The sequence below is a fragment of the Lathamus discolor genome, chromosome 22 (assembly GCF_037157495.1).
Source record: "Lathamus discolor isolate bLatDis1 chromosome 22, bLatDis1.hap1, whole genome shotgun sequence".
NCBI lineage: Eukaryota > Metazoa > Chordata > Aves > Psittaciformes > Psittacidae > Lathamus > Lathamus discolor.
The window spans coordinates 4,766,846-4,783,539 of NC_088905.1; the positions used below are offsets into that span (position 1 = coordinate 4,766,846).

At 64.4% G+C, this 16,694-nt stretch overlaps 2 protein-coding genes across 3 annotated transcripts; both read right to left on the reverse strand.

The window, feature by feature from the left end:
- Positions 1-154: 154 nt before the first annotated feature.
- Positions 155-6,439, reverse strand: LOC136003492 (actin filament-associated protein 1-like). Its single transcript, XM_065659162.1, has 16 exons — positions 6,341-6,439; positions 4,002-4,202; positions 3,828-3,904; positions 3,557-3,641; positions 3,267-3,484; positions 3,010-3,189; positions 2,732-2,815; positions 2,460-2,538; positions 2,173-2,390; positions 1,969-2,099; positions 1,764-1,884; positions 1,594-1,684; positions 1,293-1,442; positions 1,023-1,183; positions 823-936; positions 155-729 (listed from the first exon to the last, which is right to left on the reverse strand). The coding sequence occupies exons 1-16, from the start codon at positions 6,354-6,356 to the stop codon at positions 703-705; spliced, it is 1,953 nt and encodes a 650-aa protein (XP_065515234.1). The 5' UTR covers positions 6,357-6,439; the 3' UTR covers positions 155-702.
- Positions 6,440-6,564: 125 nt separating this feature from the next.
- Positions 6,565-15,356, reverse strand: DMTN (dematin actin binding protein). Of its 2 annotated transcripts, XM_065659186.1 has the most exons (17): positions 15,079-15,356; positions 11,421-11,467; positions 11,215-11,271; positions 10,633-10,707; positions 10,347-10,502; positions 10,194-10,238; positions 10,005-10,113; positions 9,449-9,505; positions 9,220-9,372; positions 8,999-9,108; positions 8,803-8,908; positions 8,632-8,696; positions 8,498-8,546; positions 8,334-8,341; positions 8,055-8,114; positions 7,869-7,949; positions 6,565-7,776 (listed from the first exon to the last, which is right to left on the reverse strand). In XM_065659186.1, exons 3-17 carry the CDS (start codon positions 11,230-11,232, stop codon positions 7,663-7,665), a joined length of 1,206 nt encoding a protein of 401 aa, XP_065515258.1. In that variant the 5' UTR covers positions 11,233-11,271; positions 11,421-11,467; positions 15,079-15,356; the 3' UTR covers positions 6,565-7,662. The 2 variants fall into 2 exon arrangements, with proteins under 2 accessions (XP_065515258.1, XP_065515257.1); XM_065659185.1 differs by lacking the exons at positions 6,565-7,776; positions 7,869-7,949; positions 15,079-15,356 and adding an exon at positions 12,321-12,626 and having other exon boundaries at positions 8,096-8,341.
- Positions 15,357-16,694: the final 1,338 nt, after the last annotated feature.

Below are 16,694 nucleotides of genomic sequence, written 5' to 3' on the forward strand. Positions count from 1 at the left end.
AGGACGGGGACAGCCCCCCCTGAACAGCTCGCAGCGGGAGGGGGGTACCCCCCTAGGAACACCTCGCACTGGGACGGTGACACCCCCCGTGCACCCCTTCCCCAGCTCCCCTCTCCCCAGCACAGCCCGGAACAAGCCAGCTTTTAGGGCTAATTATTATAATTGTCGTTTTAATCCTTAAACCCCCACATTTCCACAATGGACCCCGAGCCGTGACGAGCGCAGCGCTGGGGAGCAGCCCAGGGCCCAGCCTGGGTCCTGCCGGCTCCAGGAAGCTGCAGTTAAGTGCCCCAAGCACCCCCCATCACTCCGTGTGTGTCCCCTGGATGCTTGGTCTGGGCTGTATCCACATCCCACCCCTTGATCTCTGGGGGTGCTGCTGCTGCTCTGGACTCACATTAGGGACAGAACCAGCAGCTCATGAGGTTGCAATGGGGAAATCTGTGTCCCAAAACCAAGGTGTTGGGATGGGTGAGAAGGGGGTGATGCTGTGAGGGGCTCACCCCCTTCCAGCCGTTCCAGGGAAACTCAGACCCACGGATGGGCAGTTTATATGTATATATATATATCTATATAAAAAATAGATGTGCGTAGTTGTAGCGTTGATATTGATGGTTAAAACCAGGCACCAGGCGGGTCCTGCACGGTCCACGTGCAGCCTCCGTTCAGCTGAGGGGTGCCCTGAAGCTGCTGCGGCGCCGGTCACATCACAGACTTCATCTCCCACTCCTGGGGAGCCCCCGAGAGCGGCGGTCACCCCCCGGTGCACGGGTGGTACCCAGCTCACCCCAGCCCTGCCCTCCCGCAGGGTCCCGCCGGTACCTTTCTCTTCTGCAGCACATTTCCCCTCTCCACCATGAGCGGGGAGGGTGGTGACGGCCGCGGGGCGCTCCTGGCCGATGCCGTGCGCTTCAGCAGCGGCGTGAGGAACGAGCCCTGCTGGAAAAGCCGAGGGGAGAGAGGGCAATGCCTGCCCCCGGCCCCCCTGCTCCCTGCACCCCCTGCCTCCCCCGTGTCCCCACCTCGGAGCCAGCCGAGCCGCTGGTGGCAGCGATGTGGCCCTTCAGGGACGTGCCGATGGCCAGCAGGTTCATCTCGGAGCCAGCTTTCAGCCTGCCCTTCATGCGGCAGGCCCTCTCCAGCTGCCCCACCTTCTCCTCCAGCTTCGGGAAGGCTCTTTTCCCTGCAAGGACACGGTGGCACTGCCAAACCTGGGCATCTCTCAGCCCCATCAGCCTTGAGGAAGGACAAGGCACCCCCTGCACAGGAGCAGAGCCCCTCTGCGGCCCTACCGATAAGGATATCCAGCCCATCCCGAGTTCCTTTCCTCTCAGGCAGCGTCAGGGTGCGCTGGGATTGGGAAAGATCCTTACTCCAGAGATCAGAGCTCACCTTCACCCACTGCGGGCTGGCTGCCCTGCTCCGGAGAGCTGCTGCTGGTGCTGGGGAGGAAGGATGCTCAGGAGGATGGGCAGAGGAATCATGGCTCAACACCATGCTTGGGGGCACCTCAGGCTCCATCCCAGCACATGGGGCTGAGGTTCATGGGGGGGTCCCCTTGCCCCTAGCATGGGGCACCCAGCCCCTGCTCACCTGACTGCAGGGTGCTGCTGCAGGCACCCATGGGCAGCGCAGACACGGGCCTCCTGCGCTGCCCTTGCACTGCTCGGTCCAAGCTCTGCTGCTGTGGAAGGAAGCCGATGGGTGGTGGGAGCCCATCCCCTTCACCCTGGGGCTTGCATGCAGGGGCAAACGATGGTTACCAGATGCTGCAGCTGCTCCATGTTGGAGTAGAGACACTTGGGAGCCTCAGCTGGTGGGAGCTGCCCAAAGGGGTCATCCATGTAGGCATTGGGTGTCGGGACACGGCGCTGAAGCAGCCCGCTGCAAACAGGACGGGGGTCCCATTGTTACCTGCATCCCCATAACGGAGCAGGGGCGCTGGGACCCTGACCAGTGCCCCCTTACCCTGCAGCAGGGCAGCTGCTGGCATTGCCCAGCCTGGGTTTCTCATTGTGGGGACTGTTGCTGGCTGGTTCGGCTCCTCCCCTGGCCTGCAGGGTCTTCAACCAGGCTTCCCTCTCCTCATCCGAACGCGTCTGGCGTGGGGCAGAGGGGCCGGGGTCAGCGGGGGCCGGGTGAGGGATGCGGGATGCGGCAGCGGCTGCTCACCTGCAGCAGGGCGAGCTCCCGGCCGCGCTGGGCGATGCGGATGCGGAGGCGCTGGGGGGAGCCGGTGGCCGTGCCGGGGGTCACCTCGCATCCCTCCAGGCGCAGGGCGCAGCCGGGGTGCTGGGCGCTGCCGGGCTCCGGGACCATGCGCAGGGCTCCCTGCCGCACCGCGCACCACAGCCGCTGCCAGCGCCCGCGCAGCCGCACCGACAGGAACCCTGCGGGGGCATCCCCCCGTCAGCACCGAGCCAGAGGCACCCCCGGCCCGCTGCCCTTCAGCATCGCACCTCCTTTAGCGTCCCCTCGAGCCCGCGGGCTGCGGGCAGGGCTCTGCCGCGAGCAATCCTCCTCTTCCTCCTTGCCAGCCTGAGGACGATGATCCAAGGAGCCCAAATCTCTGCAGGCCTTAAGCACCCTCACCCCCACCCCATGGCAGTGAAGCACACACACCACACCCCCCCCAGCATCAGCCAGTGGGGATGGTGGGATGGGATTTGGGTGAATTCTCTGCATCCCCCTTCCCATGGCTGGGTTTCCCATGGGAGAACAGGCAGCTCACCCTGCTGAGCCTGGAGGATGGCGGCGATGGGGTGCTGATGGATGCCAGCCCGCCCGGGGCATCGCTGCTGACCTCTTCAATCACCTGCCAAAAGAGGAGGGGAGCACTGCAGCCCGAAATGCCTGCTCTCCATCGAACCATGCTCCAGGCGCCATGGGGATGGATGGGGACATCCCCAGCCACCTCGGAAGCACCCCGTGAGGCTGTGCCTCGTTTCTCCCTGCCCACCCCTCCCTCCTGCCCATGCAGAGCTCTGCCAGGCTGCAACACCTCCAAACCTTCCTCCAGTCCTCAGCCTGCTGCCGGCTCTGGAAGCCGATGACGAGCACCTCCCCTGCTGTCCCTGTCACCTTCAGGGTGTGCGGCATCTTCTTGCCTTGCTTGGCCTTACAGGTGACGTGGCAGCCCCGCAGGTCCAGCTCCAGCACCGGCTGCGGGTCGGCGGCGTACCTGAAGCACTGCAGGGGCAGAGCGGAGCTCAGGGACCCGCTGGGGCCCCGTTCCCAGCCTTCACCCAGCCTCGCCGGCCGCTCACCAGCAGCACGTGCTCGCGGACGATGAAGAGCTGCTTCGCCCACTGCCCCAGCCAGCGCTTCCGCCATAGGAAGCCGCAGAGCTGCGCCTCCGGGCGCCCGCTGGGCTCAGCATCGCGGCCGGTGCCCGGCGGCCGCCGCAGGTAGTGGGCACGGTCCTTCACACCCTCCTCATCCTCCTCGTACGATTCGTAGTGGCTGCTGTCGGTGTCGGCACCGCCTGAGAGCCGGGCTGGCACCAGGGTGCTGGAGGCATGTGGGTGCTGGGGAGGGGATGCGGTGCGGTGCTCACCGGAGCAGCGGCTGGGACCGAGGGGTTCAGCATCTTCATAGGAGTCATCGGCTGGTGGGGACCGCGAGACACCGGAGACCTTGCTCTGGCGAAACAAGGGGTGCTCCAAAGGTGCTGCCCCCCGTGGGGGAGCTCCACATGTCCCCAAAGGAGATGGCAGCAGCACTGGAGCCTTCCCAGTGTGACCAGACCCCCGTGTGAGCAAGGTTGCAGTGCGGGGATGGTCACTGGGTGCCCATCTCCCATCACCGTGCAGCCCCTCCACGCTTACCCCTCCGTGCAGGCTCAGGGTCCTGGTTGTGTGGCACTCACAGGTTCTTCCTCCTGTTGCATCCGTCCTCCTGGCTCCTGGGAGGAAAGCAGCGTTGTGTGGGGTGTGAGGAGCCTGGAACCCTGGGAATGAGGGTCTGGAGGAGACGGGGTGTGGGTCAGAGCATGGACTCACCAGGGCTGGGCTGGCCCTGTGGGGACGGCGAGAGGCAGCGCATGATCATGTACTCTGCATCCCCACGCTCACTCGAGGGGCTCTGAAGCCGCGACAGGAGCTCAGCCACTGACTTCTTCTTATCTCGAGCCACGGAGCTGAGGCTTTCCCGGTCCAGGATGAGCAGGAAGGACCGCAGGTCCGACAGCAGCTTGTCCAGGTCTGAAGGACACAGGGATGTGCATCAACAGCCCACCGGAGCAGGGTGCAAGCAGGGCGCTCATCCAACAGCAGGGGCTCTCCAGTGTGGGGTTGCGTGCTCGTGCTCCACACAATCCCACTATTGACCAGCCCAGGGTGCCGGGGGAGGATGAGGAAGGGGCACAGTGCCCCGTGGTGATGAAGGATGCTCTGTTTGTGCTCACAGAGCGGGTTTGTTCCCTGCTGGGTGAGGGGAGCTGGGGCCAGGGGCTGCGCCGGGCAGCCCAATGTGCTGCTCCTCCATGTGGAGGAGGAGGAAGAGGGGGAGGAAAAGCCCATGGGAGCAGCTGAAGAAGGCCAGAAACGCTGAGCAGTCCCAAAGGCAGGGAGCAGGGCTGGGACTCGGCCCTGGCTGGAGACCCCGACCCTGCTGTGCCAGGAAGGAGGGATGGAGTGGGACAAGGAGCTGCTTTGTGCTCCCTCACCCTGGCTGGGGAATACGAGATTCCCATAGGATGGGATAGCGCTGCCTCAGCCCCATGAGTCCCAAAGTGGGGAGAGCCAGAGGGCGACGGGGAGAGGGCCCAGCCCCAATCAGTGCCGGCTCTGGGTCCCTTCAGGTGTGGGGAAGCGCATGGCAGAGCAGGACCTTGCACACCCATAGCCCTGGGCTGCTGCCCCAGGAGCAGGCAGATGCCCCCAGGGTCCCTGCCTGACCCCCAGCTCCCTCCTGCGAGCATCTGGAAGCGGTTTGCATCACTGTGCTCCCTGCACAGACCCGCTGCAAACCCCCTGCTCCCCCTGCTCCCGGCCTCCCCCTGCCAATTCCCAGCAGGAACAGGGACAGCCCCTGCAGGATGCGGGAGAAGCCCCTTTGGAGGTGCTGGCTTGGGGGAGCGCTGTCCCCCTCCGGGTGTCCCCAGCGAGGAGCACACACCCCTGCCCGGAGGGAGAGGAAACATCTGGCAGGAGGCTGAGCAATGCCGGAGCTGGGCCCAAACATCTGGATTTCCCTGGAAACTGGGAAGGAGAGGGGAGAAACGGCTCCGGGGGGGGGGCTTGGGGGGGGGGGGGGGGCAGCTGGGCAGGGGCTGCCTCTGCCATGGGCAGGGACCAATGGGCATGGGGTGAGTGGCTGGGGGGCAGGGGAGGTCATAGGCGCTGTCCTCCATGCCCGATGTGCCTGGTTCTTCCTCTCCCTCCCTTTCTCCTCTCCTCCACCCAGGCTGAATTCCTGGGCAATGACATATGTGTCCACTCACCCCTCAGCCCTCCCTCCATCCTCCCCCCCAGCAGTGGGGCAGGGGCGCTGTGCCGGGCCCCCAGCCCACTGTGGGGCAGGGAGGGGTTGCCCTTACCCCGGCATGACCCAGGGTGCCAAGCTGTGGGTGCCAAGGGAAGGCAGCCCCAATGAAAACCATCTGCAGGGCGGAAGGAAAACACCCCCCAAACACACAGCCACCTCCTGGCAAAGCACCCGCTCCCATGGGAAGGGTCCAACCCCCTGGCATCCTCATCATCAGTGGAGGAAGAGGAGGAAGGCTGTCCAAAGGGATGCCATGCGAGCAGGGATGCCAGCACCCACGGGAGTCAGGGCTGGCACCTCTGCCCTATGGCCAAGTGCATTTTGCTCTGTGCAGTGGGGCTCAGCTCCAGTCCCGTGGGGTGCAGCAGCTCAGGGGCACCCCAAGGCTCCGCTCCAGTGCTCGGGGTGGCTCTGACCCAGCGTGGGATGAGTCAGAGGAGGAGGTTGGAGGCCCCAAGCCTGGAGCTGCTCCTGCCCGCAGCGTGACCCATCATGTGGGGAGGCTCCAGGCCACGGCTGCTGCGCCCCCAGATCACCCCATGCAGGGTGCTGGCCCCCACTCCTCTGCCCTATGTTTGGGGGCACCCCGGCCCTGTCACCCACACCCTACACCCTGCACCCCTTCCCTCCCCACAGCTCCACGCATATCCCCATCACCCTAAACCCCCCCTTCCCCCATTTCCTCCTTCACTCACCCCCTTTCACTCCCCATTTACACACGTTCACCCCCCATTTACACACTCACATCCCCCCCAGGACACCCCTACACAGCTTCACCCGCACCCTCTGCCTTCTCCTTCACCCTTTTGCAGGCTTTAAAGCACCCCCCTCCGGCTCTTTGTGCCCTCCGTACCTCTCTGCCGGGCCATGGTGCGGATGCGCTCACATCGCGCACCGGGATCGGGACAGGGGCAGCGGGGACCCGGCTCGGCTCGCTCACACCCTCCGGGCCCCCAGCACAACCCGGGCAGGGCGGGGGGAAGGCGGGGAAGGGCTCCGCATCCTTCCCGGAGCACCATCGCCATCTGCAGGGACCAGGGAAGGGGGAGACGGGGAAAGCAAAGCACCGGAGCCGGGTAAAGCCATTTCACCTTTAATTGTCAGCAAAAACTCACTCACGCGGATTCTCCGACACCAGCGAAATCAAATAAACTCTAACAGAACAGAAAGTGAATCACTGTAAGTCAGAAAACAACCCATATTTATATATATATTTATAGATATGTCGTTTGTAGCAGTGAAAGGCAAGTATGGGCGAGTGGTTCCCCGATAAATTACATTCTTTACATCCCAACAAGGTCTAGCGGCTGGAAAAGTGGCTGGAAACAGAAAACAGGGAGCGTGGGGGGATAGAGGGTGCAGGGGGCAGAGGGGTCCTGCCCAAAACGTGTGCCCAAAGGGGATGGGAGAGGTGTGAGAAGGAACGAAGGTGCTGCCCGGTGCCATGGGGGACCAGGCAGGGCTGCACCACCCCTTGTCCTGCTCCATCCCCAGTGCGTCTCCTGCAGCTGGAGATGCAGCAGGAGGTCCCCTACCAGGACTCCAGCTCTGCCACCCCCTGCCCCATCCCACCGTGCTCCACATCACCAGCACTCACCAGTGCGGTGCTGGGCAGGGTCTGGCAGCGTGTGTGTCCCGGCACAGGAGGAGTGATGGTAAAGAGGGTCTGGAGTGGAACAGGGTGGGATGCCAGCCTGGCATTGCCGGGAGCACATGGGTCTGGCAGTGAGTCGCCCCCCCAGGCTCTTCCCAAGTCTTGGGGTGAAAGTGTGGGGGGCAAAGAGGCTGGAGGCACAGGGGGGGAGCCCAATGGAGCTGACACATCCTGGGCAAAACCAGAGCCAGGCACTGCCCTGCCAGCATGCCCGGGGGCAGGAATGGGGGGCACAAAGCACAGAGACCCCCCCAAACCTCCCCTCCGGGCTGAACCGTGCCTGCTCCAGGACAGCCCCCGGCCCCATCGCCCCGCAGCGGAGCCCCCCGAGCCCTTATCCCGTTATCCCGCAGGGGAGGGGGGGGATAGGTGTGGGGAAGGGGTTGGTGGAGATGGGAAGTGGGGGGGTCCTAATAAAAACCGGCTGAGAGCCCTAAAGCGGTCACAGGGCACGACATGGGCTGAGCGCGGGGCCAGGCGGGCTCCGGAGGGGAAGGAGGGCTCGGAAGAGGAGGCAGGGCTCAGAAGAGGAAGGCTTTCTTCTTGAGCTCGTTGCGCTTCCACAGGGCCAGTTTGCTGAACTCCTCGGGGGGCATCTCGAAGACCCGCAGGAAATCCTCAGGGGAGAGGTGACGCTGTGCAGGGGGAGAGGAGGAGGAGGAGGATGGGGTGAAGGGTCCCCTCCTCTTGTGGGTGCCCCCCACCCCGAACCCGGCTCAGCCCCTACCTCCAGCCTGGTCCTGTCCACACCTGGGGGCAGCTTCACACGGCCTCTGTTTGTCACCATCAGCATCTCATAGGGGTAGATCTGCAGGATGGGGGGGATGTCAGACTCCTTCCACAGCAGCCCCCCCCAAACCCCAAGGCTCTAAGACCCCCTCCATACCCCCCAGTGTCCCCCAGCTCCACTCACCTTTTGCTCCAGCATGCTGGGCAGGGAATTGCCTCTATCCATGCGTCCACGCTGGCCATTCTGGGGGGGGCAAACCTGGTGTCAGACCTCCCCAAAGGGCTGGACTTTCCCATCTGAACTGAAGTCAAGGTGATGGGCTCCAGCCTGGGGACTGGAAACCCAACCTTTCCCCTCCCAGCTCTCCCCTTTCCCCCCTGGGACACATCCTGGGGTGTCCACGTCCCACCCTGTACATCACCCTCTCGCTGGGTCTCCATCAGCATCCGGATGAGCGCTTACCTGCAGGCCTGGAAAACACAGAGGAGCAGGACTCAGCCCCGGGGCCCCCCTGCTGTGTCCCCCCACCTGGGTGACGTCGAGCCCCAGGCAGTGGTTTTCCACCCTCTGCAGAGCCCCAGCATCCCTCCTCCCGAGGGACATCCCCCACATCCCCTGAGGCTCACCAGGGCTGCTCTTCTCGCTGCCTGCTGAGCTGAACTCTGCCGACTGCAGCTGGAAGGGGACAGGGGACAGGATCAGGGTGATGCCACCCAGAGCCCCCCCATGGAGGTGCAGCACAGGAGCTGAGGGCACTCACCCGGGTGAGGGTGCTCCTGCCAGAGGCGGGCAGCGAGGAGCTCTTGTAGCCCCCCGTGTGCAGAGCTGCAAGAGAACAGGAGGTCGCAGAGGTGCAGGCAGGGCTGTGAGGCCTGGCAGGGTGCAGGCAGCCCAAGGGGGGGCGGTTATAGGGAGGGCATCATCCACTTACATGTGTGGAAAGGCGTCCGGTCCGGCAGCGAGCGGGTTTTCCTCCGGATGGGAAGCGATTTCTCCATCTCCTCCTTCAGGATCAGCTTCCCGAGGTTGGAGGTGATCTGGGGGCAAAGGGGCACGGGCGGGGGGGTCAATGTCAGCACAGCCCCAGCCTCTCACAAGGCGCCCACCCACTTGTCCTTGCCTCTCACCTTGCTCAGCTCCTGCTTCTGGAGCTCCCGCAGGTTCTTCATCTCCTCCGTCAGGTCCTCCTCTTCCTCCTCCCCTCTCTTGGAGGCCATCCGCCTCCTCCACTCCGTCTCTGCCAGAAGATGGGATGTTGCATCCATCCTCAGCATCCCCATGGGGTCTTTGGCGGGGATACAGGCCCTGGTGCAGCCCATTCTCTCCCCTATCCCTGCTCCCCACCTACCCACTACAGCCAGGGATGGGGGGCACGGCCAGTAGTCGGTCTCGATCTTGGCAGGCTGGTTGGGATCTGGGGGCTGCGCCGCTGGGAACTTGGAGGATTCAATGATCAGATCCTCTATGAGATGCTTCCCATGGTGGGCGCTGGAGTGGTGCTCTGTGGGGCACAGGGAGGGTCAGGCAGCGCCCATGGGTGCTCCATCCCGTGGCACAGACCCCCCCACCCCGCTCACCTTTCTGCCTGTAGATTGGAGGCTTCTTGTATATGTTGAGCTCTGTTGTGTCGGTCTCTGCAGGGGAAAAGGAAGTTTGGGGCCAGGAATAGAATCATGGAATCCCAGCCTGGTTTGGGTCGGAAGGGACCTGAGAGCTCCTCCAGCTCCAGCCCCTGTCACGGGCAGGGACCCCTTCCACTGGAGCAGCTTGCTCCAAGCCCCTGTGTCCAACCTGGCCTTGAGCACTGCCAGGGATGGGGCAGCCACAGCTTCTCTGGGCACCCTGTGCCAGCGCCTCAGCACCCTCAGGGAAGAGCTTCTGCCTAAGAGCTCAGCTCAGTCTCCCCTTGGGCAGGTTCAAGCCATTCCCCTTGGCCTGTCCCTACAGGCCCTTGTCCCAAGCCCCTCTCCAGGTTTCCTGCAGCCCCTTTAGGCACTGGAGCTGCTCTGAGGTCTCCCCTTCAGGAGCCTTCTCTTCTCCAGGCTGCCCCAGCCCAGCTCTCTCAGCCTGGCCCCGAGGGGCTCACCAGGACCCCCTGAGTCGCTCTGTGTGTCCCAGTGCCGGGGCTCGTACCGGGTCTGTGGAAGTGCTGCACGCTGCTGCGGGCCGAGCTGCCGCCCTGGCGCGAGGGGGGCTGCGGGGTGCTGCCGGGGGTCCGGCTCTCCAGCCATTCCCGGATGACCTGTGGGCGAGGGGGGGGGGTGGAATTCAGCATCACCCCCTCCTTGGAGCCCCCCATGCACCCCCCATGTCAGTACTCACCTCCGGAGATGGAGGAGGAGAGATGGATTTGGGAGACAGGGAGCGCTGCGGAGAGCAAGCAGTGATTTATTGCAGCCATCTGCCCTATGGGACCCCACTATCCGGGGGGGTTTCCCCACCCTGACCCCCCAGAACAACCTGGGACACCCTCACCTCTCGGCTCCGGGGCAGCTCCACGTGCTCCATGAGCGAATAGGTGAAATGGGGTTCATAGATCATCAGGTCGGGGCGCTCAATATCCAGGATCGCTTTATCCTTAGGGATGGCAGCCAGGTCCTTGTAGCCCAGAACCTCGTTGTCCATTTTGGCCTGGAAAGAAAGAAAAGCGCCTTTGTTTTCTGGGTGCAGAAAGGGAATATCGGGATTAGCATCCTCTGGGGATGAGCAGGAGGGTTTGGGGATGACCCTGGCCCACGGATGCAGGTGGGTGGCCTCTTACCACGATGCTGGAGGGTGATCCGGGGACGCTGGACCCACGGGAGGAACAGACGCTCCCAGGGGAGGTCAGTGGTTGCTGGAAGGAAAAGGGGAGGTGTTGGCAAACCTCATCTTTGGCAAGGCCAGCCCAGGAAGGGGCTCAGGGTCATGGTCAGGACCCTGGGGCATGGCAGCGGGGGGCCCGGGGACACCCCTGTGCCCCATGGACCTCAGTGCTCCGGGGCAAAACGTCCTTGGGGTTGGGCGCTGGGGTCTCCTTTGCTCCAGCGTTGTGGTTCAGGGCAGGGGACACCCGAGAGGTGACAGTGGCTCGGGCCAGGACACGTTGCCACTAGATGGTGCTGCCAGGCTGGGCTGGGAGGAGGAGGAGGAGGAGGAAGGCAGGGCCCTGCTAGCAGCACCTCATGGTGATGCTGCTGCTGTCCTTGGCCACCAGCCCCTGTGTGCCTTCCTTAAATGAAGGGCTTCCCATTGCCTGCATGCACCCAGCACCCTGCCCACGGTCCTCAGCACCCTGCCCATGGTCCCCAGCACCCTGCCCATGGTCCCCAAGCCCCTTTTCCATGTCCCCCCCCACCTTTACCTTCTGCTGTCTTTCCATTCAGCTGTGGGCTGGAGGGGTTGTGTCAGTCGCAGGGTCCTGCAAGGCAAGAGCCGAGATTTTGGGGTGCTCCCAGGGTGCACAAGGAGCACCCCAGGGCGAGGTGGCCCAGGGCAGTGGCGCTGGGCAGAGCACACCGGACGCAAACGAGCACCCAGGGCTGGCTTACAAGGGATGCCAGCACTCACCGCTGCCTCTGTGGCTCCACATCCCTCTGGGTGCTCGGCTGCTGCCTCTGCAAGGGAGACAAGAGAGAGGTGACAACGGCTTTAGAGGATGACAGCAGTGGGAAGCCCAACCTTGTCCCTGCCACCCCGGTGGCTGCTGACGAGGGCTGGCAAGCGGAGCAGGGGGAATGAAGCTCTTTGTCCATCAGCAGTGAGCGGCCTCCAGAAGGCTCCAGCAGCGGCCGCGGGATGTTGTGCTGAGCCCTCGCTGTGCTCTGGGCCCACAATGCCCCACACAAAGGGGAAAATTCCCCATTCTCCTCCAAGCTTCTCCTCTGGGAGAGGAACAACCTCGTGCAATGCAGGCGACAACAACAGCAGCAGCGTGGAGCCCAGGGTGCAGCACGGGGGAGATGCCACCACCCCTGGGGACCCCAAGCCGCTGTCCCCCTGGTCTACAGCTCCCAGCAGGAGCACAGAGCCCATCCCAGTGGGATGCAGCAATGGAGAAGGATCAGGTGTGACCACGCCTGGAGCATCCTCCAGCGCAGCACAGGGTACCACCATCACTCTCTCCTCTGAGGGCTGAGCCGGGATGAGGAGGCTCTGCTGGCAGCCGGAGCTGCTCTGTGCCGGCATCGTGGAATCGTGGAATCAACTCAGTTGGAAAAGACCTTTAAGCTGATCGAGTCCAACCACTCCCCAGCACTGCCAAGGCCACCACTAACCCAGGGCACTGAGGGTCTCATCTACATCGTGTGTGAACACTCGCAGGGACGGCGGCTCCAGCACGGCCCTCATCCCTCCTTTGGGACCACCCTGACACAAACACCCCCCTGCTTTACCCACTCACACCCGCTCCTGGCACCTGCCGAGGCTCTCCAGGACCTGACAGGGACAGGCACCAAGGCAGCACCGTACCAGGAGCTCACGCTCCCCGCAGCAGCACCAGGGCAGCCCCTTGCTTCCAGCTCACACCCCATGGAACGGGCTGGCCGTGGGGACGCTGTGGTGGTGCTGAGCAGATGGATGAGACAGCAAAGAGCAGGAGCAGAGGAAGCGGCTGGAGGGCGGGCACGGGGATGGGTGGATGCGGATGCCGGTGGGAAGGAAAACAAGCGGAGCCAGGGACACCTGCCATGCCCCAGCCAGGACGCTGTTTGAGGGGTGCCAGGGCTGCGCAGCCGCCGCGGACACTGCCCCCCCCCCGGCCTGGGGACACGGGGACGCGTTATCTGTCACCCGCAGGGACCCCCCGCCCCGATGGCAGCCGCCCTCCCCATGGCAACCTCTCCAATCTCCTGGCAGGCTCCCACACGCTCTCCTGCTCGCCAAGATAAGGCCGGCACGGAGCGTGTTTGGGATTTTCCTGGTCGGGAGGGTGATGGGGGGGGGGGGAAACACCGAGAGCCTTCGTGTGTCCCTCTCCGCCCCCGCCAGGGCGATGCTGAGGGTACCCACGGAGCTTGGCTGGAGTGAGGAGAGGAAGGAGATGCAGGGAGAGAGGAGAGCGCTGGAGGAAGGATGGATGGAGGGACAGACGTGCCGGGGGGGGCTCGCTGGGTTCCAGCACAGCCCGCGGTGACACTGCAGCGGGAAGAGGCCAGTTCCCTCCTCCCCACCCCGAGGAAATCCGGATTTGACTTTCCACAGCAGCCAAAGCCATCAGCGCCGGGCACCGGGGCCAGGCTGCACGCACCCCCCTCGCTGGGGGCACTGAGCAGGGACCCCCGGCCTTCCTCCCCGCTCCTCCTCCTCCCCGCTGCCCGCCTTGCCCTCCTGTGCTCCCGCAGCTTCCCCGGCTCCCTGCCAGCAATGGAGGGGGAGGACACGGTGGGGTCACAAGTTCCCTGAACAGACGGTTCCCGACAGCGCTGGGAACAGCGTCCGGTGCCTCCAGCCCAGCCCCGGCCTCCTCCTCCTCCTACTCCTCCTCCTCCTCCTCCTCCCAACGCAACCCCGAACCAGAGCCGCGGAGCATCCTCCCCACGCCGGGGAAGCCGAGGCACGGCCGCACACGGGGCCCCGCCGGGAGCTCGGTGGCCATGGTGGGAGCCCGCGTGTCCCCGCGCCGTGTGTCACCGGTGGCCGCTCCTCCTTTGTCCCGTTTCTCGTCCTTTCCCTCCCCACCGGAGCAGCACCCGGCTATTGACCGCCCATTGCTTCCGTGCCACTGCGCGAGGGATGCATCAGTGGCCTTAAAAGCCACCAGCTCCAGGGCCCTGGGATTTTTCCATCCCGTAGGGAACAACGTGCACCCTGCCCCTGTCTCCTCCCAGGGACACAGGGATGCTCCGTGCCTCAGCTTCCCTGAGTAGAGGCGGGGATATTAGCAACCCACCCACCCCATCCTGCAGGTGCTGGAGATGATGGGGGCATTTCCACCTCCTCCAGCTACTCCACTCCTCCCATCCTGGGCTAACCCAGCCACTCTCCTGGCTCCCATCCCTATAGGAGCCTCTGAACCCCCCAGAAGTGGCCCTACAGGTCCTGGGTGATGGGGTCCCTCCCCAGCCCCCCTGCCCCGATGGCCACACCGCAGCCTGCTCTGGGCAGCGGCTCACGTGGTACATAATCTGGGATTAAAGCGGGATTAGCCTGCTCATCCCACATGCAGAGGGGCCAGAGGGACCCACTGGGGGCTCCCAGTGTGGGGCTGATGATGCCGACCGTCACAGAGGGGCTCCTGCACCGAGCAGTTTTGGGTGGTGGGTCCCTGGGTACCCCAGTGCTGTGTGAGTGGCCCAGCAGTTGGGCACCCACCTGGCAGGATGTGGGGCAGTGGGATGTGGTTATGGGGCTACCTGTAGCCGAGGTGGCAGCTGGTGGCCCAGGTCTACCTGGGAAAGGCTGGTTTAACCCTGCCTGCCCACAGCCGGAGCTGACCCCCAGGGCTCCATCCATGGCCAAGAGCTGGGGGCTGGGCACTGACCCCCATTTCCCCACCCAGGTAAGCCCCCGATGCTCCATGGCAATGGAGCGATGGGAATTTGGCCTCTCCTGCGCTTGCCATGTGGCTGGATTTGGGCAAGAGGAGCAGGGAGGGTCCAAACCCCTGTGCCCATGGTGAGACCCCAATGGCCGCAGCCCCAGCCCAGGGAGAATCAAACCCTTTCACAGCCTGAGCTTGGGGAGAGGGGAATGGGGGTGTCCCCCTCCTAGAACCGGCACTGAGACCCCACAAACTCACTCCACAAGTGGGGCTGGGAACGGCTGCCCTCCTCCCTTGGGATACACGGTGCCGATGGCAATGTCCCCAAGGAAGGAAGACAGGAGGATGTCCCTGCTCTGCCGGGGGTGTCCTGCGATGAAGTGGGGTGCTGCTGAGGAGGGGACACGGGTGGGAGCCTTGGGGTCACCCGTGTCCCCATGTCACCGCCCTTCCCATCCCTACGGTGCCTCGTCCCCCCCCAGCAAGGCAATCTGGCTGTGCAGTGCCGGGGTGGGGAGGGGGCACGGAGGAAAAGGGAGGGGAGGAAAAAGGGGGGGGGAAGAAAAGGGAGAACCAAGCCCGGGGGCTGTCCCCACCCCGCCGGCAACGGGCAGCAAACGGAGGGGAAAGCAAAGGTCGGCCGATGCCATCCCCAATAAACCAGCCCCCCCTTCCCCCCCAGGTATCCCCTCTCCGTGTCCCCCTCCTGCCCCTCTCATGGAGCCGCGCAAGGGCCACGCCACTCACCTAGCGCTGGGGACGCCGCGTACCTCCAGCCATGGGGAGCTGCGGGGGGGCCGCCCTTGGCTTCCTGTACTCGTTTGGCCACCAAATTCCACCGTAGGTCGCCCTGGCCCCGGCCCAGCCACCGCTGCGGCATCCGGGAGCGGGAGCCGCAGCCGAGCCTATCTCCCGCAGCCAGCGCCCGCCCGCAGCCCCGATAAGGGCGCTGGGTGCCAGGGCGGGTGGATGCGCAGCGCTGGGTGGGTGCTGCCGCCGCTCCCCACCTCTGCTGCTGGCTCAGTCCCTTTCCCAACAAGGGCAGAATTAGCCGGCATCATGACGAAGCAGTATTCGCTGCCGCCGCCGCTCGCTCCCGCGGCACAAAGGGAGGAAAACAGACACCAAACCCCGATTGCCCAGCGCTGACCGCTGTCAGGAAGAGCCTGGATGGTGCTGGGGGGGGGCAGCACCCCGTTCTCCATCCCCTGCTGCAGTCTGGGGATGGGGTTCCCTATTCCCCACACGCTGATTGGGGTTTCGGCGCCCACAGCGCTGAGCACCCCATGGTACCCGGGAGCGGTGGGGGGTGAGGGTGGCCCCATCCCCATCCGCATTTGGGGTGATGCGAGGGTTGGCACCCACCCCTGGAGGGGGGACACAGCAGGGATTTCAGCCCAGGGGTGTGGAGCATCAGCTAAAAATCAAGTCCTGACCTCTGCAGATGCTGAACCGGACCTGGGCGCTGCCAGGGAGAGCCTGGAACTGGGTAGGGGGGAGAGATGCTGCCCCCACATCCCGAGCCCCCCACATCCCCGGGGGTGGCAGGCCTGCGTTGGTGCTGCAGCACCGGGAGCCGGTGTCTATTCCCGGCTCTGTGTGGGAGAGAGATGCCTGGTGACAGCAGCTCTGCTTCTGGGTCCTCTCCCTGCTGCAGTGAGTGATGCTGTTTGCTGCCTCAGTTTCCTCTCTGGCTCAAGCAAGGGCTGCTGGAACCCCTGGACCCATATCTGGAGGATGCACATCTGGGGGATGTACGACTGGCAATGCACATCTGGAGGGATACACGCCCAGGGATGCACATTTGGGGGAGGGGGGATGCACACCCAGGAATGTGTGGGGAGGGGACATGGAGAAAAAAGGGGGATACTGGAGGGGTGCACAAGCAGGGTGCACATCTTGGGGGGATGAATACCCAGGCGGATGCACATCTCGGTGGGGGATTGCCCTTTAGTGCCAGGGCCAGCTTGGCTTGCTGAGCTTGGAGAGCATCATGGCCTCAGCTGTTGCACCCCCCCAACTGAAGGGGCTTCTCCATCCCCAGCCCCACCAGCCACCCCCTGGGGCCGTGTTCATGAATAACCGCGGCTGCGGCTGCCTCCCCGCTGTAACCCAGTTTCTCAAGCATGAAGACAAACGCAGCGGCTGCTACATGCACCCGGAGCTGCTCCTGAACCAGCCATGGCACCCGCTGTGGGCTCAGCCCCCTGCACCGTGATCCCAGCACCCAGGGGTGCCCAGAGGGAAGGAGGAGTTTGAGAACACACTCATCCTGTGCCAGCCGGGCCCCACACACCCTCGTGTGCACCCACCGAAAGCCAAGCCCAGACATGCTCACCAAGCCCCCCCCACAGTGCTCACCA